At 62.3% G+C, this 25,692-nt stretch overlaps 3 protein-coding genes across 10 annotated transcripts in view; 2 read left to right on the top strand and 1 right to left on the bottom strand.

Moving 5' to 3' along the window:
* Positions 1-531: 531 nt before the first annotated feature.
* On the top strand, positions 532-21,884 carry WDR6 (WD repeat domain 6). 5 transcript variants are annotated; one of them, XR_012159734.2, is made up of 7 exons: positions 532-689; positions 2,750-5,222; positions 5,765-5,845; positions 6,191-6,307; positions 6,881-6,999; positions 7,189-8,849; positions 15,058-21,884. XR_012159734.2 is itself a non-coding variant. In XM_073350864.1 (6 exons), exons 1-6 carry the CDS (start codon positions 620-622, stop codon positions 7,713-7,715), a joined length of 3,387 nt encoding a protein of 1,128 aa, XP_073206965.1. In that variant the 5' UTR covers positions 532-619; the 3' UTR covers positions 7,716-9,630. The 5 variants fall into 5 exon arrangements, 3 of the variants coding, with proteins under 3 accessions (XP_073206965.1, XP_073206966.1, XP_073206967.1); XR_012159733.2 differs by having other exon boundaries at positions 7,189-9,276; XM_073350864.1 differs by lacking the exon at positions 15,058-21,884 and having other exon boundaries at positions 7,189-9,630.
* DALRD3 (DALR anticodon binding domain containing 3) lies at positions 11,934-22,766 on the bottom strand. Of its 2 annotated transcripts, XM_073350868.2 has the most exons (13): positions 22,150-22,434; positions 20,611-20,909; positions 20,237-20,517; positions 19,916-19,974; positions 19,671-19,793; positions 18,818-18,888; positions 17,474-17,532; positions 16,519-16,601; positions 15,472-15,595; positions 14,820-14,878; positions 14,371-14,484; positions 13,002-13,070; positions 11,934-12,601 (listed from the first exon to the last, which is right to left on the bottom strand). In XM_073350868.2, exons 1-13 carry the CDS (start codon positions 22,330-22,332, stop codon positions 12,482-12,484), a joined length of 1,644 nt encoding a protein of 547 aa, XP_073206969.1. In that variant the 5' UTR covers positions 22,333-22,434; the 3' UTR covers positions 11,934-12,481. The 2 variants fall into 2 exon arrangements, with proteins under 2 accessions (XP_073206969.1, XP_073206968.1); XM_073350867.2 differs by lacking the exons at positions 11,934-12,601; positions 13,002-13,070; positions 14,371-14,484 and having other exon boundaries at positions 14,503-14,878; positions 22,150-22,766.
* The window catches only part of NDUFAF3 (NADH:ubiquinone oxidoreductase complex assembly factor 3), a 54,071-nt gene continuing 50,932 nt past the window's right edge, over positions 22,554-25,692 (top strand). Inside the window, exons 1-2 of one of the 3 annotated variants that reach the window (XM_073350875.2) lie at positions 22,554-22,572; positions 24,425-24,568. In XM_073350875.2, coding sequence (XP_073206976.1) covers positions 24,564-24,568 — 5 coding nt within the window. In that variant the 5' untranslated portion in view covers positions 22,554-22,572; positions 24,425-24,563. Of the gene's footprint in view, positions 22,573-24,132; positions 24,569-25,692 lie in introns of those variants that run through there. The other 2 variants (XM_073350878.2, XM_073350874.2) reach the window with 2 other exon arrangements.

Here is a 25,692-nt window from a genome sequence, read left to right as displayed (position 1 = left end):
GCCGGTTTCTGCAAACCTCCACCCTTCCCAGCCGCGTGAGGTTTCCGAACCCCCGCCACCTGTTTGTGTCATCCCATCGCAAGGGGGTGCCATGGGGCGATGCTGCACTGCGGTGTGACACACCTGACTGGGTAAACGCTGCAGGGGCAGGACTGGGCTGCTCACAGAGCGCTGGCCACTGGAAGTGCCCCAGGTGGCTATGACATGTACCTATCAATGCTGTTACCGCAGGAGTGCCTGGGCCCGGGGTGCTCGGCGCTGCACAGCCCCGTGCCCCGAGCTGACCCGCAGGGGCTGGCGGCACGAGAGAAGCGGGAGCTTGGGCAGTTCCGGGGGGGGTCTGGGGGGCCGGCCACGTGGGCAGCGGGCCCAGGTGCACGGATTTGGCGCCGCGAACGCTGGGACTAGGGCACGCAACAGCCCTCGCGACCGCCGGCCAATGGGGGGCAGCGTTAGAGAACCGGGACGCGGAGCGCCTCGCGGGCCAGTAAGGAGCCTCTCCATTGGTGGGTGGGCATGTGGGCGGGGCCTTGATCTTCCGGTCCCCGAGCCCGGCCGCCCTGGGGGCTCGCGCCAGGGGCCGCGCGGGGCCAGGGCGCCTCCCCGGGCAGCCCCCGCCATGGAGCCGCGCCTGCTGCGGGCGCCTGTCACGGCCCTGCGGTTCGTGGGGGGAGCCCGGCTCGTGGCAGGTGGGGCCGGGGGAGGGGGGGCCGGGTACCCCGGGGGGGGGGAGAGGAGAGAGCGAGCCGGGGGGCCGGGTACCCCGGGGGGGGCCGGGGGAGGGGGGGCCGGGTACCCCGGGGGGGGGGAGAGGAGAGAGCGAGCCGGGGGAGGGGGGGCCGGGTACCCCGGGGGGGGGGAGAGGAGAGAGCGAGCCGGGGGAGAGGGGGCCGGGTACCCCGGGGGGGGGGAGGAGAGAGCGAGCCGGGGGAGAGGGGGCCGGGTACCCCGGGGGGGGGGAGAGGAGAGAGCGACCCCGGGGAGGGGGGGGCGGGTACCCCGGGGGGGGGGAGAGGAGAGAGCGAGCCGGGGGGGGGGGGGCGGGTACCCCGGGGGGGGGGAGAGGAGAGAGCGACCCCGGGGGAGGGGGGGCCGGGTACCCCGGGGGGGGGAGAGGAGAGAGCGACCCCGGGGGAGGGGGGGCCGGGTACCCCGGGGGGGGGGAGAGGAGAGAGCGACCCCGGGGGAGGGGGGGCCGGGTACCCCGGGGGGGGGAGAGGAGAGAGCGAGCCGGGGGAGGGGGGGGCGGGTACCCCGGGGGGGGGGAGAGGAGAGAGCGAGCCGGGGGAGGGGGGGCCGGGTACCCCGGGGGGGGGAGAGGAGAGAGCGACCCCGGGGGAGGGGGGGCCGGGTACCCCGGGGGGGGGAGAGGAGAGAGCGACCCCGGGGGAGGGGGGGCCGGGTACCCCGGGGGGGGGAGAGGAGAGAGCGAGCCGGGGGAGGGGGGCCGGGTACCCCGGGGGGGGGAGAGGAGAGAGCGGGCCGGGTACCCCGGGGGGGGAGAGGAGAGAGCGAGCCGGGGGAGAGGGGGCCGGGTACCCCGGCGGGGGGGGAGAGGAGAGAGCGAGCCGGGGGAGAGGGGGCCGGGTACCCCGGCGGGGGGGGAGAGGAGAGAGCGAGCCGGGGGAGAGGGGGCCGGGTACCCCGGCGGGGGGGGAGAGGAGAGAGCGAGCCGGGGGAGAGGGGGCCGGGTACCCCGGCGGGGGGGGAGAGGAGAGAGCGAGCCGGGGGAGAGGGGGCCGGGTACCCCGGCGGGGGGGGAGAGGAGAGAGCGAGCCGGGGGAGAGGGGGCCGGGTACCCCGGCGGGGGGGGAGAGGAGAGAGCGAGCCGGGGGAGGGGGGACCGGGTACCCCGGCGGGGGGGGAGAGGAGAGAGCGAGCCGGGGGAGGGGGGACCGGGTACCCCGGCGGGGGGGGAGAGGAGAGAGCGAGCCGGGGGAGGGGGGACCGGGTACCCCGGCGGGGGGGAGAGGAGAGAGCGACCCCGGGGAGGGGCCGGGTACCCGGGGGGGGGGAGAGGAGAGAGCGAGCCGGGGGAGGGGGGGCCGGGTACCCCGGCGGGGGGGAGAGGAGAGAGCGACCCCGGGGAGGGGCCGGGTACCCGGGGGGGGGGGCCGGGTACCCCGGGGGGGGGAGAGGAGAGAGCGAGCCGGGGGAGGGGGGGCCGGGTACCCCGGGGGGGAGAGAGGAGAGAGCGAGCCGGGGGAGGGGGGTCGGGTACCACCCTGGGAGGGGGGCGGAGTGAGCAAGCCGAAGGGGGCGGATACCTTGGGGGGATAAGCTGGGAGAGGGGGGCTGTGTACCCCGAGGGGGGAGGGCCTGGGTACTCTGTGGAGGGCTGGACGGGGCGAGACAGGCCTGGGTATCCCAATGGGGCGACCACAGAGCCACACACATGGTGCCTGTCAGCCCGGGGCTGCACTGTTGGGCTGGTCAGCACGTGTCTGGTGCTCGCCCGCCCTGGGTGCAGCTCATCCACTGGCCCTTCCTGGGAACGTTCAGCCCTGCATCTCCTCCGCCATGCCAGGCGTCTCCTGCCGGCTGCTGCCTGCGGGACCCCTCTGTCGCATGACTGCCGACAGACAGAAAGGCCTCTGGCAAACCAGGGGACATTCCGGTGCAGCCTTCGCTGCGGCACCAACTGCTGCTGTGGAGGGACGGGGCGCCCGGTGCAGTGGCGGGTGCTGCGCCGGCCCAGGGAGGGCACTGCTGGGAAGGGGGATAACTCTGATCACTTGCTGCCTGTTAGGTGAAGGACCCAACGTGGTTGTGTACAGCCTGGATGCTGGCGGCGGAGCTGCGGGGAGCCATTGGCAGAGGGTGCTTCGGAACCATCGTATCCACGGGATCAAGGAGCGGAGGAGTCCCTCCTCAGAAGCTGAGCAGAGGACTCTGGCTGTCTTTGGGGGCAAAGGTCTCATTGTCCTGGAGCTGTGTGCACGAGGGAAGGAAGTGAGTCTAACTGAACTCTGCCAGCTCTGTGAGCTGCACGACTGGATATGGGATCTGCAGTGGTTGGCAGGCAGCACAGGGACCCTCACTCACGTTGGGTTAGCCCTTGGCCATAACTCTGTGGCACTCTATGACTATGCCAGTCACAGGACCCTGCGGGAGGTGCACTGCGAGGAGAAGTGCATCCTCTACTCTGCTTATCTGGTTGGAGACAGCTGGAATGAGCTGGTGGTAGTGGCTGGCACAGTCTTTAACCAGCTTGTGGTCTGGCGCGTGGCTGACGGGAGCAATGAAGAAGCAAGGATAAAACCCCAGAGGAGGGTCAGTGGACACGACGGAGTCATCTTTAGCATCTGCTACTTGAAGAGCAAAGGCATATTGGCCTCAGCCTCGGATGACCGGAGCATTAGGGTGTGGGATGTTGGGGACCTGCAAGCACCTCGTGATCCAGTGCGCTGTCTCCTGGTGTGTTATGGCCACCAGTCAAGGGTGTGGTCTGTCAGGCTGCTGAGTGACTATCTCATCAGCATCGGGGAGGACGCTGCCTGCATTGTGTGGAACTACAATGGAGAGGTTGTTCAGAGCTTCAGAGGGCACAAAGGGCGCAGTATCAGGGCAGTAGCTGTCCATGAGGCACGAGGCTGGGTGGCCACAGGTGGGGCTGACACTGGGGTTAGACTCTGGCACATTAGAGGACCTGAACCCAATGGGAATGGCCTTGTGCAACTAAACTTCAGCCCGCCCCATAGGAATGGATCCCCCAAGGCCGTAAAGCTGGTAGACGCAAGCCAGCTCCTCGTGATGACTGATGCGGGGGCCATCTACAGCTACAACTTGGCCTCTAAACGCTGGGCTTTGGTCATGGAGGATGCAAACTATCAGTCCTACTGTCTCCTGGAAGTTGTGCAACTAGCCAATGGCATCGTGCTATGTGCCATGGGCAATCTGACGGGGCATGTCAAAGTCTTTCCCCTCTGCTGCCCCACAGAAAGTGAGGAGAAGAGGCTGTATGAGGGGAAGGTCCACAGCCTGAGCTGGGCCGCATGCCCACGTGGGGATCCCAGCCAACATGTGCTCTTTGCCTCTGGCCTAGGGGGTGTTCTGCTCTGGCTGGAGGTCTCATGCTGCTCCTCCGGACGAGTGGCTTCCGTGGTGGAGAAATGTTGCTATCTCTTGCCAGTCTGCAGGCACAGGTGGCATACAAGTGTGGCCTTCTTGCCCGAGGAGGGGCTTTTGGTCTGTGGTGACCGCAGGGGCTCGCTGCTGCTGTTTCCCTGCAGCACTGCTCTGGGATCTGCCTTTAGCATCTGTTCTGTGCCAGGACAAGGGGATGCTGCTGATGACCCTGTGGGTCATGGTTTGGTCTGTAAAGACTCCGGTGACAAGCCAGGTTTGGTTTCTTCCCAGGGGGAAGGAAACCGCCCCGTTCAAGGTCCCATTTCCCTGCTCTTTGGGCTTCATGGGAAGCTGGGTGTGACCTCAGTGACCTGCCATGATGGCTTTGTTTATAGCACGGGCAGGGACGGCTGCTACCGCCAGCTGCGAGTGCAGGACCGGCAGCTGCAGGTGCTCAGGAAGCTGAAGCCATGCAAAGGGCTGGAGTGGATCGAACAGCTGCACTTCACCCCTGGTGGGAACCTGCTGGTGCTGGGCTTCCATGCAAGCCACTTTGTGCTGTGGAGCTCCCGGACCAACGAGAAGCTGCACTGTGTGCCATGTGGCGGGGGTCACCGCTCGTGGAGTTACGGCCGCTGGCTTGCTTCCGAGGTCTTTGCTTACATCAAGTCTGGGGACGTCTTCGTCTACCAGAGCCGGGGCGGGCCCAGCAGGCAGCACCTGCTGAGGGAGCCTCTGCATGGGCGGGAGTTGACATGCGTGCGGCATGTGGGCACAATAAGGACCCGCGGGTGCTGCCCGGTGGATATCCTTGTGACCAGCAGTGAGGACATGACTGCCAATGTGATTGCCATCAGCGAATCATCCTATTCATTGGCTCCACTCGCAGCCATCAGCGACCACATCTCGAGCGTGAGAGCTCTGGCCGTGGCCAGTGGCAGTTGGCAGGAGGAGACAGCCACCTGGTCTGCTCTCCTGTTCTCTGCAGGGGGCAGGGCTGAGATAGAGTGCTACAGGCTCCTGCTCAGCTGTGACCACGATGCCAGGAGTGGCGTGGCCTGCCAGGTCGTCCACGTGGCCTCCCACCAGCTGGACGAGCACTGGGATCGCATGAGGAACAAGCACCGAGTCATCAAGATGGACCCGGAAACCAGGTAACACCCCGGCATTCCCCAAGGAAACAGGGATGTGGGCTGGGGCCACATGGGGAGCTAGTTCCTGCCAGGGCACTGGAGAGAGAGCCTGAGACCCCTGCAGTCCTCAGCCCTTCAGTCCAGGCAGGAGCTCTGCTGATGCTGAGGCTTCAGGACAGCTGAGCCCTACTCCCCTCTCTCCCCCACCCCAGTCACATAGCTGAGGGCCCAGCTGAAAAGGGACTTTGCCCTCCTGTCCTAGAGAGCTCACCCCATGTCCCTCATACCTCCGGTCGACCTGGAGATTGCCAGGCTGGTGGGATCTGCCTCGCAGTCTGCAGATCAGGGCAGGGCTCTGCTGCTCCCAGTGTGGAGGCAGGGACTAGGGTGTGGATCAGTCCCTACTGTTGTCTCCTCTGAGAGGCGAGAGCTATGCAGTGTGTTGTGCTGGGGGTTGTAGTCAAGCTGTGGGGCTGCCCTGTGGTGCCCCGGCACAGGATTGGCCATCTGCCTGTCCTGTGGAGACTAGCCAATGGGCTGACTGGTTGCTGTGTTTGCTCCAGGTACATGTCCATTGCAGTTGTGGCTGGTACTGATGAGTCCTGCCTATTCTTGGCTGCCGCTTGCAGTGATGGATCTGTCCGGTAAGGAGGAGTCTCAGCTCTGATCCCAGAGACCTGCTTTCCCCCAATGGGCTGTTCCAGCTTGCCAGGGGAAGGAGACGCAGTGTGATCCAGAGAGGGAGCAAAGCCCTGGAGGAAGAGATGCAAAAACAGCTGATCCCCTGGTCTTCCTAACTCCTCCTGTGTGGAGGCAGGGGCTGGAAAGCGCTCCTCCTTCCCCAACTGCTCCCCTCCTCTCTGAGTTGGGAGAACATACCCTGAATCTAGACAGAGGGGCAGGAGAATGGGCGCCCGGGCAGAGCTGCAGTGAAATCTGTGCACCCCCGCTCCCTTGCCCTGACTGCCTTCCCCTTGCTGCTACTGCAGGATCTTCCTGATGCTGGAGCCTGCTCAGAAGCTGCTGCTTGTGGCCGAGTCTTTTCACCACCAGCGCTGCGTCCTGAAAGTGGAGACGTTTACGCACAGGGTAGCGGGAGACAGGAGGTGAGCACTGTTTGCACTGTGCCGCATCGGACATCCCTGCAGTTAGATGGGGAGAGATGGTTTCAGCTGTGATTGGAGGAGAGCAGACGAAGAGGAGGGGTACAGGGAGGCTCATGCCCCCTCTGACCAGCACCCCTCACCCACAGGATAGTTTTGCCCCGGGTCTTGGCCTCCAAACCTCCCATCTGAACTGGGGAATTAATCCTAGCAGAGCTTGCACGGGTAGGAGCCAACGTGGTCCCATATACTCCGTCCTGCAGGGATCTAGGGATGCTTTGTGTGCAGATTGCGCTGGCCTGGCAAACCTACCCTCACCAGCAATCCAGGGCTAGGACAGCTGCAGGCCTCAGCCGCACTGTGACTGCTCAGGGTGCTATGGCTCTGTGGTCAGATTAAACACTGGAGACCGGAGCAGCCTAGATCCAAGGGTTTGCTCACTGCAGGGACTGGACTCGCTGCAGACTCCCCCACTGCGTGCCACCCAGGGCAGCTGGTTTGTGCACTGAACCTCAGGGCCCAGGAATCTAGACTTAGTTCAGCCAGGAACCTGCCCCAATGTATTTGGTTTCCCAGGAGACACTTCATGTGCAGCGCTGCCACTGATGGGAGTATTGCATTCTGGGACATAACTGCCACCATTGAGCATGCTGCAGCCGCCCTGGAGTTGGCGAGTGGAGAGCTGCGGCCCCTCGGTAGGTGTTTCCCCAGCTTTCCTGACTGCACTGATTGCTGGAAGTGTCCCCTGGGGCTCTCTGCAGCTAGTGCCTGGGACTGCCTCCCAGGGACACCTCCAGGCAGTCATGGCAGCAGCCACTTTCCTTTGCAGCGGAGGTGTCTGTTGCTGCGTGCCCTTGGTTGTCATTGAGCTCTTCTTTTCTCAGCTCTGGGGGCCCCGTCCCTGGCTGTCCAGGCTCACAGCTGTGGCGTGAACAGCCTCCATGTTCGGCAGACAGCGGCAGGACGATACCTTGTGGCCAGTGGCAGTGATGATGGCTCCATCCACATCTGTCTCATTGCTGTGGATACAGCCCTGACTGAGCCGTCCCCCTCCCTTCCTTGGCACATAGTGCCCCTTGGAGCCAGTGCCGGGGCTCGCATTCTCCTGCTGGAGGCGTTCTCAAGGCCATGTGCCCATGCGGCCCATGTGACAGGACTCAGGGTCTTGCGGCCAGACCTGCTGGTCTCCGCCTCCGTGGACCAGCGCCTGACGCTTTGGCATCTACGCAAGGACAGCCTCGTCTTCCTAGGCAGCAGGTTCTGCCACGTGGCAGATGTGGCTGAGTTGGATTGCTGGGGAAGCGAGGAGCGGGGCTATGGCTGTGTGCTCTGCGGGCAGGGCCTAGAGATTGTCTGGTGCATGGCCCGAGCGAGTCCCCAGCAGCTCCCTTCCTCCAGGGCTTTGGAATAAAGGGGAGCACATGGCAAGGCCACAGCTGCCTTATTTGGTGGGGGGTGGGGTGCCTGCTTGCCACAGGAACCGCAGAGCCTCCATAGCCCTCTGCTTCCATTGTCCCCAGCTGGGAGAGGGGGACCAGGCCTCTAAACCCTCTCTCCAGCTGGCACCCCATCCTGCCACTTCACCCTGGCCCTAGTCCCAGGGGAGCTGGCATGTCAGCCGAGGATGCATCTCAAACGCTGGCAGTTCCTTGTGGGCAGAGCAGCCTGGGAACCCAACAGGGCCTTGCCCAGGCCCCCCCCAGTGACCCTAATAACACTTGGCTGTTCTGGAGCCCCGTAGCCCAGGGGTCTCCAAGCCCTTGACATGCTGATGAAGCCCCACGCTGCTTGGGAGCTGGAGCAAGTCAGCTCAATCCCGGTGTCCCACATAGGAAACTGAGACATGGTGTGGGAGTGATGAGCAGGGACCCACGGAGCTGAGAACAGAACCCAGGCTTTGTGACACCCACTGACCTGCTGTACCCACCGCTGCACTTCTTCCCCTGCCTGCGTAGACTCGGCATGTTGTGTGCTGGCTGGCTGCTCAGCTCCAGGATGTGGGGTGACCGTGGATGTTCAGGGGCTGCCTGGCTTGCCTGTGCCCGGCAGCATGTCCTGACTGCAGAGCCCTTGGAGGGGTCCCACTGCTGGGCGTCAGGGCATGTCAGCGCCTGACAGCACCGCCTGGATGAAGGAGACATCCTAGCCCCAGGCTGAGATGGGCAGCTGCTGGGGAACCCACGAACAGGGCGCAGGGCCCAGCAGACCCCCTGAGCGCCACTGCACTGAGCAGTTCTGTTCCCCATCCCCAGGCTCCTCCGGTGGCTGGTGCCTGCACGTTTCCCCGTGCCCGGGAGGTTTGGGGCCAACGTGCTTGCGCTGGGACTTGCTGAAGGAGATGCTTTGTGCTGCTGTCTCCTCTCCGGCTTGGGCTCAGTAGTTCCAGGCCCTGCACCCTGGGCTGGCTGCGGTTACCTGCTCCCCGAGTGCCCCAGGCATATTGCATAGCTCTGGATTGCAGTTTGGAGAGGCTGTGCCAGGCCCCTTGGTGGAGCCCAGCTGTTGTGCACGGACAGCTCTGTGGCCCTTGGGCCAGTCCACTCTGGTGAGCTGCTGGTCTGGCTGTGAAGTGGGGTGAGTTGAGGGGAAGTGAGCAGCACAGAACGAGGGACACTGCACCTCAGGGGGAGGTGGCCCATGCGCTGCTCTGTGCCCTCGCAGCACACTAGCCTGACATTGACCATCCAGGGAGACAGGGCAGAGCCCGAGTGACCTTCCAGAGGTGGCTCTTCAGGAGAGCAAAACAAAGGACAGCCCCTGGAGGAGCCTAGGCAGGCACGGAGGCTGCAGGCAACAGGCACACTGTCCTCTGTGACCAGTGCAGTTGGCTGAGGGTCAGCACTGCCCACAGCAGGAGTCACCAGCTGGCCAGGCTGCACCCCGAAGATGGACGTGACCCTATCCTTGGGGAGGAGCCAGGGGCCTGGTAGAAACAGGGAAGATGGTGCCAGGGGACCAGCTGGGCAGGCCAGGTACAGCGTTGTCTCAGTGCCAGGGCACCTCCCTGGGAGCTACACAGGCTAGTGTTTGACTGGGGGAGTCTTGTGTTCCTTGGGGCAGGAAAGCTGCAGCTTCTCTTTCTCTCACGCTGGTACTGTCGGGGCACGGTAGAGGCAGCCCAGCCAGTGCCAAGCTGATGCATGTAGAGCCCAGGGTCTCCGCTCGCTGCTGGGTCCACAGCGTGCCTCAGTTGCTGCTGAGCCCGCCAGGCTGCGCTGGGCTGACAGGTCTGGACTAGCGGGATTATGGAGCATGGGCAGAGCTGTGCAGGCATGGCAATGGGGGATGGGCCTGAGGCAGAGCTGTGGGTGGAGGCTTAGAACTGGAATGGCAGGGGGTCTGGAGCGGGGCGAGGTGGAGCTGGGGGCCCAGGAGTGGAATGGCTGGGGGTCTGGAGCGGGGCCAGGTGGAGTTGGGGGCCCAGGAGTGGAATGGCGGGGGGTCTGGAGCGGGGCGAGGTGGAGCTGGGGGCCCAGGAGTGGAATGGCTGGGGGTCTGGAGCGGGGTGAGGTGGAGCCGGGGGCCCAGGACTGGAATGGCGGGGGGTCTGGATTGGGCCGAGGTGGAGCTGGGAGCCCAGGACTGGAATGGTGGGGGGTCTGGAGCGGGGCGAGGTGGAGCTGGGGGGCCAGGAGTGGAATGGCGGGGGGTCTGGAGCGGGGCAACGTGGAGCTGGGGTCCCAGGCGTGGAATGGCGGGGGGTCTGGAGCGGGGCGAGGTGGAGCTGGGGGCCCAGGACTGGAATGGCGGGGGGTCTGGAGCGGGGCGAGGTGGAGCTGGGGGCCCAGGCGTGGAATGGCGGGGGGTCTGGAGCGGGGCGAGGTGGAGCTGGGGGCCCAGGGCTGGAATGGCTGGGGGTCTGGAGCGGGGCCAGGTGGAGTTGGGGGCCCAGGAGTGGAATGGCGGGGGGTCTGGAGCGGGGCGAGGTGGAGCCGGGGGCCCAGGAGTGGAATGGCTGGGGGTCTGGAGCGGGGTGAGGTGGAGCCGGGGGCCCAGGACTGGAATGGCGGGGGGTCTGGATTGGGCCGAGGTGGAGCTGGGAGCCCAGGACTGGAATGGCGGGGGGTCTGGATTGGGCCGAGGTGGAGCTGGGAGCCCAGGACTGGAATGGCGGGGGGTCTGGAGCGGGGCGAGGTGGAGCTGGGGGCCCAGGCGTGGAATGGCGGGGGGTCTGGAGCGGGGCGAGGTGGAGCTGGGGGCCCAGGGCTGGAATGGCGGGGGGTCTGGAGCTGGTCGAGGTGGAGCTGCGGGCCCAGGACTGGAATGGCGGGGGGTCTGGAGCGGGGCGAGGTGGAGCTGGGGGCCCAGGACTGGAATGGCGGGGGGTCTGGAGCTGGTCGAGGTGGAGCTGCGGGCCCAGGACTGGAATGGCGGGGGGTCTGGAGCGGGGCGAGGTGGAGCTGGGGGCCCAGGACTGGAATGGCGGGGGGTCTGGAGCGGGGCGAGGTGGAGCTGGGGGCCCAGGACTGGAATGGCGGGGGGTCTGGAGCGGGGCGAGGTGGAGCTGGGGGCCCAGGACTGGAATGGCGGGGGGTCTGGAGCTGGTCGAGGTGGAGCTGCGGGCCCAGGACTGGAATGGCGGGGGGTCTGGAGCGGGGCGAGGTGGAGCTGGGGGCCCAGGACTGGAATGGCGGGGGGTCTGGAGCTGGTCGAGGTGGAGCTGGGGGCCCAGGACTGGAATGGCGGGGGGTCTGGAGCTGGTCGAGGTGGAGCTGCGGGCCCAGGACTGGAATGGCGGGGGGTCTGGAGCAGGGCGAGGTGGAGCTGGGGGCCCAGGACTGGAATGGCGGGGGGTCTGGAGCTGGTCGAGGTGGAGCTGCGGGCCCAGGACTGGAATGGCGGGGGGTCTGGAGCGGGGCGAGGTGGAGCTGGGGGCCCGGGTCTGGAGCGGGGCGAGGTGGAGCTGGGGGCCCAGGACTGGAATGGCGGGGGGTCTGGAGCGGGGCGAGGTGGAGCTGGGGCCCAGGAGCGGAATGGCGGGGGGTCTGGAGCGGGGCGAGGTGGAGCTGGGGCCCAGGAGCGGAATGGCGGGGGGTCTGGAGCGGGGCGAGGTGGAGCTGGGGCCCAGGAGCGGAATGGCGGGGGGTCTGGAGCGGGGCGAGGTGGAGCTGGGGCCCCAGGAGCGGAATGGCGGGGGGTCTGGAGCGGGGCGAGGTGGAGCTGGGGCCCCAGGAGCGGAATGGCGGGGGGTCTGGAGCGGGGCGAGGTGGAGCTAGGGGCCCAGGAGCGGAATGGCGGGGGGTCTGGAGCGGGGCCAGGTGGAGCTAGGGGCCCAGGAGCGGAATGGCGGGGGGTCTGGAGCGGGGCCAGGTGGAGCTGGGGGCCCAGGAGCGGAATGGCGGGGGGTCTGGAGCGGGGCGAGGTGGAGCTGGGGGCCCAGGACTGGAATGGCGGGGGGTCTGGAGCGGGGCGAGGTGGAGCTGGGGGCCCAGGACTGGAATGGCGGGGGGTCTGGAGCGGGGCGAGGTGGAGCTGGGGGCCCAGGAGCGGAATGGCGGGGGGTCTGGAGCGGGGCGAGGTGGAGCTGGGGGCCCAGGAGCGGAATGGCGGGGGGTCTGGAGCGGGGCGAGGTGGAGCTGGGGGCCCAGGACTGGAATGGCGGGGAGTTAAACAAGAAAACAGCACTTGCTCCATAACAATCTGTATTTGGATCCAACACCAAGGCTGCTGGCCCCCTCGGGGTAGGGGCAAGCGACCCTGGGGCCAGTGGGGACCTCAGCGAGTTCAGAGCAAAACAGCCAAAAAACCACTTGTTACAACACAACTAAGGCTGAGGCCTGGCCTGCTGGGGTGCCCCACTCCACCCCTGGGGGCGGGGGGCTCACGGCAAGGCAGGGAGATTCTGAGGGGCTGACGGGCTGGGACACGGCCTCTCCTGCTCCTGGGCAGTTTGTGGCAGGAGGCCAGCAAGTTTGGCTTCAGTGGCTAGGAGGCAGAGCCCATGGCCAGGTGCCAGCAGAGCCACTGCCTCCTCCCCAGCACTAGCGGTGGGAAGGGCATTTAACCCCTTCTGTTCCACAAGAACCAGCCCCTCCAGATAGCAACTAAACCTGGGGGGACCCCTCCCCCACCCTCTAAAACAGGGTTAACCCTTTAACTCCGAACAACAGCTTCAGACCAGACTCTGCCCTCCCCCTGTGCTACCCTTTCGGCACCAATGTGTGGTGCCCGCAGGACTCAGATCTGGCTGAGAGGAGGTAGGTGGAGGGTAGCCAGGGCCCTGTGGATCACGTCTCTCACTCCTCTCATCAGCTGTAGCCGAGCAAACATCTGGCTGAACAAATGAGGCAGCGGCTCCTGGAAGAGAGGTGGCAGCAAGTGAGAGCAGAGGCTGCTGCTTCCCTGCGCTCCAGGGGCAGGGCTCCCCGCAGCTCCTGCTCAGTGTAGGGAGGGCTTCCTAGAGTCCTTCCTCCTTTCCTCTCCATGCTCTCAGCCCCCCTGCTGGATGGGGTGCCCTTCGCCACATGGTGCTGAGGCCACTGAGAGCTGGGCAGGGGAAGCGTGCCCTAGCCAGCAAGCCAGGCTTTCCTAGCTGGGCACCCCTGTTGGTACACTGCCATCCCATTAGCTTCCCACAGAGGGGCATGGCCAGTTGGGCCCTGAAGCCTGCAGGGGGAGGGTGCTGCTCTGGCTCCCTGGAGAGAGCAGCTACTGTGGGAGGGAGGGCAGGCTGTTTCCCAGGAGGGTCCCTGCTTACCCCCAAGATGTGAACGCGGTTGTAGTAGGAGCTGAAGTCCATGCTCAGGTGAATCAGGAATTTGCACACCTGCCACACAAAGCAGAGCAGCTAGAGACCTTCCTTCCCGCAGGGGGCAGTCAGAGACCATGTGCACACTCCCTGCTAGGTGGTCGCACAGTGACACCCATCCCACTCTGCCTAGTCGATCACCCCATCACGGTCCTGGGCACCTCTTTCCAGGCCTTCTGCCCCTACGGCCAGGGCTGCAGCTAGCAGCTCCACGCTTGTTTCCTCCCGCGCGGGGCTCCTGCTGACACCTGCTGGGTGCCCAGGGATGGGAAAGCAGCAGCGGCCCCCAGAGGAGGTGCTGTAGGGAGCAGCCTGGGCTCAGTCCCAGCAGAGAACCACAATTAGAGGCTGGCTTGCACAACTGCTTTGAAGTGCCAGTGGTATAAACATCTGGGAGAAGCCCTGCAGAACAGGCAGCAAGCCCCCCCTGCCTGTAACAGCAGTGGCCAGGGCCCCACAGTCACCCACACCTGCACAGCACCCCGGGCCTGGCCAGCTCAGCAGAGAAGCCACGGACTGAGTGGGCCACAGAGCATGAGCTCCTCTTGCTCCCAGCAAGGCAGCTTATGCTGCTGCCTCCATTGAACCTGTGGCCAGCCTGCCTCTGCCTGGGATCATTCACTCTCCATGCTGTTGAGGCAGCTGGTCAGACTGCTGGGGTTATCTCCTCTCGAACAGTCCCTCTGGGGCAATGCCCTGGAGGCAGACACGAGGAACTAGCTCCCTGTTCTCCACCGTTGTCCTTACCGGCAGGGCCCTGCCCCTCCACACTGCTAGGCCTGTCAGCCTGGGACACCCATTTGTCCCTCTCACTGCTGCCCTGTAATCGCAGTCGCTGTCCCTCTTCCCCCCTCCTGCCCCGAATTAACGTGTAAGGACAGCATGCTCTCCTCCCGCAAACCCCCCTCCTGCCGAACACACAGCTGTGCCGGCAGCAAGGGCTGCAGCTGTTTGGAAGAGGGTTATTTAGCAGCAGCCAAGCTCACTTGCTTACTCCTCCCTGCACCTCCTGTTTGCCAAACTAATTTGCAGCTTGTGTTAAATCAGACGTAACTCTACAGGGCTCAGCAGGCCCCGTTCTAACTGGGACGTCTAGGCCTTGGCTGTCTAACAAATCTCTTCAAGAACGGTGGCTATAGCACCAAAGCAGCCCTCTCTAGTGCTCCACAGACAACCTGCAAACCTCCAGGCTAGTGCCAGCCAGGAGCAGCCCTCGCACCCGCCTGGGGCTCTGTCCCCAGTAAGCCAGCTTGCCAGAGCCCTCATTGGGGGGTAAGAGCCTGCAGATCCTCCCAGCACCCAGCCTCACTGCTCTCACCGCCTCAGTGCTGGCTGTGATTCGAATCCCTTTGCTGGAGAGGGGCAGTTGTGCTGACTGGCTCAGGGTCTCTGGGAAGGGAAGGATGTAGTTGAACAGCAAAAGCCATTCACCCTATGGAAGGAACACAAATGTCAGTCACCTCCCAGCAGCCTCCGGAGCTCTCTCCCCTCACCCCTTGGCCAGCTCAGGTAGTCCCACTGGACTGGAAGCCAGGGCGGGGGAGGACAGCTGTCAGGCCCAGTGATGGTTCTCCTGGGAGCCAGTCTGAACTCTGGGCTGTCTGAGATTCCAGTGGCCCAATGGATCAGACCCTCCCACATGCTCCTGCTAAACTGCCTGGGCCCTTTCCGAGGGGGGCGTGCAGGAGGAAATGACTGTGGGGCAGAGTAAGGATAAGCTTGATTGGCAGCCCCTCCAGCCATGGGTCCCAGCCCTTGCCCACTCACCTCTTCTCTGAGCAGGGAGAAGTTCAGTTCTGATGCTGGGGGGAAGGCCGGGTATGCACCTGGAATAAAAGTTCAGAGCCCGGTTACGCACCTGTGGCAGCAGAGATCTGGGGAAGAGCCGAGATTGGCAGCAGCTCAGAGATGGGCAGGGGTTTGATACCTGGAGACACCTAGCATAAAAGATCGTTCCAAGCAATCGAAGCTGGCTCAGTCACATCATCCATTGCTTTTGTCACAGTTTCCAGCCCGCTGCAGGGGGAAGACCTCCCCTGCACCTTCCTGCCGTGATGCTGGGGCCGTTGGCCTGAATGCTGTGCTTGGTGAGTGGGCTGGGCTTGCCTGAGCTGCTGGACCCCAACCCCTTGGAGCGGCTTTGTCAGACAGTTTGTCGCAGGTCCACAAAGACCATCCACAAAGGATTTTCCCTGCCTTCTGGATCAGTCAGACCAAGGGCTACGAGTCCATAAAGCCTGAGCCCCTGGAACCTCTGGAGGGCTCTGACTAGCAGTAAGGCCCAGCCTGGCCAATTGCTGCCGTCGCTTCCAGGGGGTCACTCACTGAATCAGTCTGGGGCTAATCTTGCTCAGCAGTGGCCCGAGCTGAGCGGAATGTCCTGCCTGCAGCTGATCAGACAGGCAGTCCTGGCACTCACCTTGCTCCACAGCTTGCTGGTAAGTTTTGAAGAGCGTAGCAAGCCGAGCGCAGTTGTACATCACAAAGGCTCCACTTTTCGTTCCCTTTGTGGAGATGCTGCTGTCCTCCAGGTCAAGGATAATCTGAAGGCGGAAACCAGCTCCGTTCCTCTCTCACTTTTTCCTCAGTGGTCCGCCCAGCAATACCTACTTCCTCCCCATTCTCATGAGCCCTTGCACCACTTCCCCCTGGTGGCATCTGACCCTGGCCTTCTCTTGGAAGAAGGAGAGTTGGGCAAGTACCAGGTTGTATCTAGGCCCCAGCCTGGAGACCATTAGGAAATGCTTCCTCAGGGCAAATTTGCCTCAGATTTCCCCAGTCCATTCACACGTTCCAAGTAACAGGGCTCCTGTCCCTGCTTTTGGGAGACCAATGCATGGTCTAACAGCTCACTGCTAGCAAAGGATTCCTGATCATCAACCTCCATTTGCCTTTGCTTCATTTCATCCCTTTGTTTGTAGTCACACCCTGACCAATTCCTTTTCCTCCCCACATCAACCTCCTTCGAATGCCTGCTCCTTAGCCATTTGGGAGCCCAAGGGAGAACTGTCGAGCTCTAACCTTTTCTCAGAACCCTCTCCTGCCCCATTTCTGTTACCTGTCTCCGAGTTCCCTCTAATTTGTTCCCCTCCTCCTGGTGCCAAGAGCCACACCCAAAACCGATGCTGCACTTGACTGTCAAGAGACTTGCTGTCGACTTCTTGCTCTGGGTTTATAGCTCAGAATGGCTTGTTCCACTGCAATATCGCATTAGAAGCTCCTATCTAATTTGCTGTGTGCTATCTCCTAGGTCTCTCAGGGTCATGGCTTCCCAGGTTCTTGTATGTCTCAGAGTCCTTTCCCTGAAACGTAGTGACTGTCTTTTCCCACATTTGCTGGCTGGCAGGCTGTATACGGTGGGATGTTGCTCACTCCCTGTCCCTGTAAGGCCCAGGGGCCAGAATACACAGGGATTGCCTCTTAATGACCAGGAAGGAAAAGCAACGTGGTTCCTTCGTGCGCTTACCTGACTTTGATGGGCTGTACTCAGCATTTCAAACCTGATGGCAGCTGATGTCAAGACGCTGATGATCTCAGTCCAAGAGTCATCTGCGCAGAAAACGTGGCAAAGAACATACAACTGGAAGGGCCTGGCTGAGCCCACCAGCCATGCCACCCGCTAAGCCTGCACATGGTCATAGCTGGGACATATCTCTCAGCCCCAGTCCACTTCTTGCCAGAAGAGGAGGGCATGTTGGGGGGCAGCCCAGCCGCCACCTGGGAAATGTGGGCTTTGTGAGTTTTGTGCAGGTGCAGGAGGCTGGGGTACAGCTGTGGGGGCCAGCTCCCCCTCTCTCCACACGCCATGCTGGCACTGGTTGGGCATGCTCCCCATCAGCATGCCTCAGCCCTGCCCAGGAGGCTGCCCCGGGGGCAAGAGGGAGTTTGCTGGCCATTGCTTGTGAAGTGATTGGTCTCTGCTGAGGCCCCAGCTATTAGCCTGGTGATGGTGGTTTGGATGCCTCCTCACCGGATGAACACCCATCGTGGGAATGACTTTCAGTCCCTGCTGATCTGGACTGGGAGAACCGAAAGTCAGGGCCCTGCAAATCTGCTTGAAATCCACAGACCATGTTTGCGGCTTGGATGCGGGGGTGCTACCAAAGGGCTCTGAACTCCTCTGGGAAAAGCAGGCCTGCGGCAGCATGGTGTAGGTGCTGCTGGGGAGAGAAGAGCCACCAATGCTAGCCTCCAGCAGCTAATTCCCAGAGGCTGGGCTCTCACACCTGTGACTTCACACACACAGCAGCTAACGTGCAGCAAGAGGAGCCGCAGGTGACGCTAGCCCTGGTGAGAGGCTGCCTGCACAAATGCAACCTGCGGGTGAGGAGGCTCCAGGGGCTGCCTGGTCTCCTTGGGTCAATGAAGGCACAAGAGCAGGAGGAAGCATCCCCTGGCCAAGCAAAGGCTTGAAGCCTTACCCTGAACAAGGTCTCCATACTTCATGACCGAGGCTTCGTACATCTGGCACCTGCGGAGCCTGGGAGGAATAAATGCAGTGATGCAAGACAGCCCAGGGCTATCATCCCCTTGCCAGCTCTCAGCTGCACTTGGCACTGCCCTGGCCCATCTGAGTACAATGGCAATGCCCACCCAACAAAGCTGGGGATCAGACAGTGTCCAAAAGAGCCACCCAGCAGAAAGAGGCACTCTTATTGACTTGTAGCAATGCATCCCCCCTTGGTCACATCTCTGCCCACTCCCACTGGCTGCCAGGGTTTTGGCTCCAGCTCTGCCAGCCCAGAGAGGCTGGGCTAAGAGACCAGGTCTCGTTTCTCTTGGGCGGCAGAGTGGCAACCCAACAACCTGGGGCAGAACTCCATGCAGCAAGGACAGCGTCAAACTGAAACCAGCTCCCTGAAATTGTTGTGTTCCTGACCAGAGACTGGACCCCTCTGCTACTGAACCAGTAACATGGGACGCTGATTCATGATGTGAGGGCAGCTGGACCTTTAGAGCACCACATCAAGCTGGGCCCCTCACAGGAAGCAGAAGAGAGGAGTTCCAAGTGGCCTCTCTTGCCTTTCAATGGCTGAGGAAATCAGAAAGCCATTGATCAGAATCTTAAGGATGCAGACTTCTTTCCTGCCCAGGTCCCTGGCTGATGGCACTGATGCAGGGATGGGCAGAATCTCTGGCCAGAGCAGAAACGGGGGCAGACAGCAGGTTGGACACACAACTGTCCATGCCCAGACCTGCCCCTCAAAGATGCTGCAGTGAGCTGTCCATCCAGCACCAACATCCCAGCCTAGTTCTATCAGGCCTGCCTGCTTCTGTCCTCACCTCCCCACCGTGTCTTTGCAGGACAGACATTGTAAGAAGGGCTTACCCTCTCTTTCCATTTCCCACAGCATTAACCAGTGACCCCACCGCAGAGCACTAGCCCTCCACAGTGCAGAGTCAGGGCCTGCTCCTCAGGACATGAGCTGTAGCCCTGCAGGGCTATGCAGATCAGGGTTGCCGGAAGCACGGCTAATGGCTTGAAGAGGAGACTGGAAGTCAGGACACCAGCGTTCTCTTCCCAGTGCTTGCTATGCAACTTGGATTAAGCCTCCTCCTTGTCCATCCTAGCCACCTTTGTACGGTGCTGCGTGCCACTCAGAGGAGTTGGGCTGAAGAACACAGAATATTCTACAGAGCCAGCAGCTTGGGCAGCACTTTTACAGACGGAAAAAACACCCTGATTATCAGCCACCTCAGCAGAACGCAGGGAAACGCGCTCGGTTGAACGGCTGCAGCAGAGTCCTTGCTAAGTGCCAACTTACTGGAAGTACTGGGGTGCCCCCACAGGAGAGGGGGAGTTAGCGACCTTCACTGGCCCACAGACGAGGTGTTTCTGAGAGAGAGGAGGAGAGAGTGAATCCTGGGACAAAGGAGGGGCAAACAGCTCCCTGACCTTCTGCACTTCACCAAGGGCTTTGCCCGTTCAGGCAGTACTGGGATGCGTGAAATATGGAGTATGCCAGACAGCACAGCCGTTCAGCTGTGCTTAGATCCCAGGGTGATAGGCACCACAGACCAACCTGAGCCCCGGCTCTTAATGGATGCGCCCAGACCGTTGTAATGTCACAGCTTATTCAGTCAAAAGAAACCAGCCATGCTGTGAGTGATTCCAGTTTTGTCTACCCTCCTCCCCCCGATGCCCTATCACCTTAGCATCAAGGTCTTCAGGGGCAGGGACACTGCCTTTCTTATCTGTAAAAAGAAAAGGAGGACTTGTGGCACCTTAGAGACGAACCAATTTATTTGAGCATAAGCTTTCGTGAGCTACAGCTCATGCTCAAATAAATTGGTTAGTCTCTAAGGTGCCACAATTACTCCTTTTCTTTTTGCGAAGACAGACTAACACGGCTGTTACTCTGAAACCTTTCTTATCTGTAGTGCTCAGCCAGAAGGGCAGGGGGAGGCTACAGAGGAGGAAAAGGAAGGTTTTCAAGGAGATACGGTCTCCTTTCACCATGAGTTCTTCCTGGGGGAAATCAGAGGGAGCCATGCTCAGACACCCCTACCCCCAACCCAGACAACTTCACACAGCAGCAGAAAACACTTTCCCATCGTTGCCCTCTGCTGGGTGCTGCCATGGGAGGCAGCAATGGGGGAGTCAGAGACGTGCCTCACCTGCAAGGCTGTGTGAGGTCCCAGGTCCAACATCCTCCAGAGCAAATCCACCTGCTGCTGCTGGAACTCGCCCTTACAGCTCACCACATGCACCACCCTGCAGCAGCCTGCCGGTCCCGTGCCCTGCAGCAAAGCAGCAGCCTGGTTAGATGTACTCCCACCAAGCACAGAATTGAGCAGGGCAGGCGCTCTGGGTTCCCTGTTTACCAGAGCAGCACAAACCCACAGGCAGCAGGGTTACTCACCGCACAGCGCAGGGCCATCTGCCGCAGCTCTGCCAGGACCCGCAGCTTCTCCTCAGTCACTGCCAAGGAGGAGGAGAGGACTCAGAAAGGGAGGTACAGGCTCTTTGCACCCTTTCTCCACCCCAGCCATTGCTGCCTCAGTCAGTGTCCTGTGGGGCTGTGACTTGCTAAAGGCTGGTGCGCCGGAACCAGGAAAGAGCAATGGGAGTGGAAAGGGGGGATTTGAGCCCAAACACCCCATATTTTCTGTATGACAATAGAGCCAACTGCAGCCTTGTGCCCACCCAGTCAGATAGCAAATGTTAAACGTGTGACGCTTACCAAGACAGACATCTAGGTTGGGGTCATAGCCCTCCAAGCTCTGCTGCGCCAGGAAGTTTTTCAAATGCACTTTATATATTACATCATCAGCCAGCCTCATCTGCCGTGGCTCCAGCCCTGGGACTGTAGCATAAGGGCACTGGCTGAGGACTTGCTTCAAGGCCAAAACATCCTCAGGAATGAATGCTGTTTCCAGCTCTGAGGGCCAGTCAACTCTCAGCTGGTGCAGAAACTTCTGGATTCCTTCATCGGGCACAGCAGGAACCAGGTGGACATTCATCCTAGAATCAGATACAAACACCATTCACCATGCATGAGCCGGTGCAACATCCAAGGAAGAGCATTTAAAGAGCTGGAGAATTCAATCCACTGACCCCTGTATTCTGAGTACTTCAGCCAAGTGGTCAGTTACTAGAATGGCTCTCAGATTGCTCAGGCTAAGCATGTCCAGGCTTCTCCGGCCCCGGAGGGGTGTGCAGTTCAGGATGATACTCTGCCCACTTGCTGCCTGGGAAGGCTTTGTGAACTCACCAATAGAATTCAGGACCTGCTGGAAGGCAGCAGGTCTCTGTAACTGAACAGTCAGCCCCAGTGGGGTCTGCTGACAGCTCTGGAGAGGTGGTACTCCAGGGCATTTTAGTGAAATCACATCCTCTATGATACCTTTGGGAACCTGCAAGAAGACAAGACAGACACATGAAAAGCTCCTCTCACAGACACTTTCTTTAACACCAGTGTGCCATCTTGCAAATTCCTCACTCTTACTGACAGAAATTAGCTGGAATCTCACCAGTCTAGGTTAGATTCATAAACTTTCAGGCAGTTACTGCAGCCCATGGTGGTAGGGGCTAGTTGTGAGCCTAGGACCCTAGTGTGGTGCAAGGGGGACGCCTGGGGGAATTCTGCACCACTGCGCAATGTAGAATTTTTCAGAAATTAACATTGTGCATGCAGACTTTCCTTTTCCCCCACAGAAATGGGCTGCAGTGCTGCGAGCCGCTACTGGACTCCCTAAGCCCAGCGTGCACATAGTCGATGCTGCTGGGGAGAGAAAAAGGGAGCTCGAGGGTTCCTGGCAGCTGCAGTTCCCAGCACGTCCTGAGGGAATGTAGGAAGCTGTGCAATCTGGGGGTAGGGGCTTTGGGTATCTAGCCCCCACAGCTGGGCTCCAGGGTGGCAAGGGGGCAGAGGAACTGGAACTGGGTAGTCATAGGGGATTCTTTAACTCTCCGGGGGGGGTGGTGAATTTTTGTGTGTGCTTATATTGTTACAAAAAGAAAAGGAGTACTTGTGGCACCTTAGAGACTAACCAATTTATTTGAGCATGAGCTTTCGTGAGCTGCAGCTCACTTCATCGGATGCACGAAAGCTCATGCTCAGATAAATTGGTTAGTCTCTAAGGTGCCACAAATCCTCCTTTTCTTTTTGCGAATACAGACTGACAGGGCTGCTACTCTGAAACTTATATTGTTACAGACATACTTGCTGACCAGTATTTTGAAATAAATTACCAAAATAACTGAAACTGGCATGATTATGTCGTGCGATTTTGACAGACAAAATTTCCAGAGTTTTAAAATATTGTGCGCAGAAGTTTCAATTTTTAGTGCACGTTTTTCAGGGGCTGGGCGCAGCCTGCTCCCAGGAGTAAAAGCGGCTCCGTCCCATGGGCGGTGCCTGGGAATGAGACACCACAGCCAAGGTGCCCCCTGCCCGCCCCCCTGCCCTGCAACAGGGGCAGGGGGCCTCGCCCCAAGGAATCCCCCCAGCTGCTGGGGCTGCACCTCTTGCCCCTCCCCCGCCCCGCCCCGCCCCGCCCCGCGTGGCCTTAGGCCCCGCCCCGCGCCCACAGGCCCCTCCCTCTCCCGGCCCCGCCAGCCCTGAGCCCCTCCCCCTTCACTCTCCCCGCCTACCGGCCCCCCCGCGAACAGAGCCCGCAGCGCGGCCTGGGGGGCCAGGAAGTCGCGGGTCCGCAGGTTCCGGGCGCTGCTCTCCTTGAACCAGACGGAGGCGGGAGGGCCGAGTTCCTTCTTCAGCGCCGCGTTCAGGGCCCCCAGGGTCTCCGACACCCCGAACCGGCCCCCGCCCGTCTCCATGGGGACCGAGGCAGCTGCCGAAACCGGAACCCGCCGCCAGGGATTCGGGGGCAACGGATACTGAGCAACTTCCTGTTTGTCTAACCGGAAGTTGCGTCACACAGTCGAGCGGCCTTCTTGGATGTGGAGGCAGTTGACGGCGGCCATTTTAGGTGTGGCGGGAAGTTCCGCGGACGCCATCTTGGGTGTAGCCGGAAGAGGGCGGTTGCCATCTTCCCCGTAGCCTGTGGCGGCGGCCAGGTTAGGTCTGGGGGTAGCCGACCCGGCTGTGAGGCCCCGCCCCCTCCCGGACCGTCTGGCATGGGCCTCGCCCCCTCTTCCTGGCGCCATGCCCCCCCCCACCACTGGCCTGGCGCCCATCCCCCCCTGCTCCCCAGCCCTGGCCTGGCTCCTTTCGCGACCCCCAGCTCTGGCCTAGTGCCCATCCCCCCATCGCCCCCAAGCCCTGGCTTGCCGCCCACCCACCCCCCCAGCGCTGGCCTAGTGCCCTTCCCCCCCAGCCACCCCCCCAGCCCTGGCCTAGTGCCCATCTCCCCACCCACCCCCAGCCCTGGCCTAGTGCCCATCTCCCCACCCACCCCCAGCGCTGGCCTGGTGCCCATCTCCCCACCCACCCCCAGCCCTGGCCTGGTGCCCATCTCCCCACCCACCCCCAGCCCTGGCCTGGCGCCCATCCCCCCCGCGCTGGCCTGGCGCCCATCCCCCCCGCGCTGGCCTGGCGCCCATCCCCCCCGCGCTGGCCTGGCGCCCATCCCTCCACTGCCCCCCAGCCCTGCCCTGGCTCCCTTCCCAACCCCCAGCTCTGGCCTAGTGCCCATCCCCCCACTTCCCCTAAGCCCTGGCCTGCCACCCATCCCCCCATCCCCCAGCTCTGGCCTAATGCCCATCCCCCCATCCCCCAGCTCTGGCCTAGTGCCCATCCCCCCTACCCCCCCAGCCCTGGCCTGGCGCCCTTCCCACCCCCAGCCCTGGCCTGGCTCCCATCCCCCCACCGCCCCCCAGCCATGGCCTGGCTCCCATCCCCCCACCGCTCCCAGCCCTGGCCTAGTGCCCATCTCCCCACCCACCCCCCCAGCCCTGGCCTAGTGCCCATCTCCCCACCCACCCCCAGCCCTGGCCTGGCGCCCATCCCCCCCGCGCTGGCCTGGCGCCCATCCCTCCACTGCCCCCCAGCCCTGCCCTGGCTCCCTTCCCAACCCCCAGCTCTGGCCTAGTGCCCATCCCCCCACTTCCCCTAAGCCCTGGCCTGCCACCCATCCCCCCATCCCCCAGCTCTGGCCTAGTGCCCATCCCTCCTACCCCCCCAGCCCTGGCCTGGCGCCCTTCCCACCCCCAGCCCTGGCCTGGCTCCCATCCCCTCACCGCCCCCCAGCCATGGCCTGGCTCCCATCCCCCCACCGCTCCCAGCCCTGGCCTGGCGCCCTTCCCACCCCCAGCCCTGGCCTAGTGCCCATCCCCCCACCCCCACGAGCGCTGGCCTGGCGTCCTTCCCACCCCCAGCACTGGCTTAGTGCCCTTCCCATCCTCCAGCACTGGCCTAGTGCCCATCCTCCCACCCCCACCCACGCTAGCCTGGCGCTCTTCCCACCCCCAGCACTGGCTTAGTGCCCATCCTCCCACCCCCACGAGCGCTGGCCTGGCACCCTTCCCACCCCCAGCACTGGCCTAATGCCGATCTCCCAACCCCCACCAGCGCTGGCCTGGTGCCCTTCCCAACCCCAGCACTGGCTTTGTGCCCATCCCCCCACCAGCACTGGCCTGGTGCCCACCCCACCCCACCCCTCAGTGCTGGCTCCCAGCCCTCCCAGTGTCCTGGTCGCCCGATACCCACCTCCCAAACTGGCTGGGGCGCAGGGTGAGCGGTGCCCAACAGAGCCGGCCTGCTCCTGTGCCAAGGGTGGAGTGTCAGACAGCCTGGGGAGGGGGCTGAGCGAGGGGAAGGACCCCCAAGGACATGGGTCTGCAGGGGGAGAGGGAGGGCACATGGTGTGGGGAAGGTCTCGGTGAGACAACCTCAGTGCTATGGGAGGGCACGGGCTGAGGGCAAAGCAGAGCCTCAGATGAGGACTGTGAACTTGATCTTCATGCACAGGCAGGGAGCCAGCAGTGGGACTCAAGGGCACAGCAGCCGAGCTGTGGGAAACAGTAGTAATTTCAGCTGCTGGCTGCTGAACAGACTGAGCTGGAGAAGGCTGGAGAGGAGGGCACCGTTGTGTACATGAGAGAGACTCATGCAGTGAGTTGTTTCAAACACAGTCACCAAATATCATGAGTTGATGGGGTTTTTAAGCTGCCCATGATCTTAGGAGTGCTAGTGTCAAACTCCTGAATTTTCCCCAATCAAAATGGCTGCCATCTGTAATTTTCAAGAGGGTTGAAGCCAAGTTGGCCTGAGTTGAAATGACCACAATTTCCCTATAGTCTTTGCATGTAGAGGTGAGGCTGCCCCAAGGGAAGATGGCCACGGCCACCATCTCATTGCTTCCAGTTAAACCGGAGACAGAATGTCTTTAGCTGGGCGGCTACCACGCCATGGCGAGGGGCCTCCTAAGGAAACCGAGGAGTTGGGAGTGTAGACTGCAGGAAGGTGCAGGGGTTGAGAGAGATTGAAGTGTGCAGGGGCATGTGGGGAGTAGGAGAGAGAGGAATAGGGATGCACGGGAAAGACTGAAATGTGTTTTTGGGGAGCCATGGTTCATGGAAGGAGATTGAGGGGCAGGTGGATCAGATGTGGGGTGCAGGAGGGAGGCTGAGGGATTGCAGTGAAATGTGGGGAGAAGCCAGAGAATGAGGGGTAGAGGGAAGATGTAGAGGCAGGGTACTGCGAAGGAAAGGGGGAAAACGTAGGGCCAGCGTACTGGGGAAGAGGAGACAGGCTAGTGATAAGAGAGGGGGATGGAGGGGGGCAGAATAGCCTAGCTGGTCCCTCTCCCCAGGCTCAGAAGAGTGCACATGGAAACCCCTCCAAGCAGCCAATAGGAAGCCTGTATTTGTGTGTGTGTGTGAATTTTGAATGTGAAATGCTCTCACGCAATCACTACCAGGTTTACCATGGTGCCAAGCCCATGCTCAAAAGGGGACCCAGCCTGGCCCATTCCACTTGCACTGCGCCCTGCGCTGTTGGCTCCTCTCCCCCCGCCCCGGGCCCCCTCTCACAGGCTGGGTCTCTCCCCCCCTCCCCCCCATAGAGAGGAGCCCTTAGGCTCTGCCGCTCTGGGATGGTTGACTGTCCGCTTCGGGCTCCTGGGGGCGGGACCTACCTCTCCCTGCCACACTGCAGAACCCACGGGCTGGGGAAGTCACCTTCACCTGGGCACCAGCGCCAGGTGGGCAGGGCTGGGTGAGGTCCTGTGGGACGGG

This window comes from Lepidochelys kempii, chromosome 7 (assembly GCF_965140285.1).
Source record: "Lepidochelys kempii isolate rLepKem1 chromosome 7, rLepKem1.hap1, whole genome shotgun sequence".
Taxonomy (NCBI): Eukaryota; Metazoa; Chordata; order Testudines; family Cheloniidae; genus Lepidochelys; species Lepidochelys kempii.
Note: the sequence above shows the minus strand (reverse complement) of the source record. Positions and strands in the feature narration are given on the sequence as shown.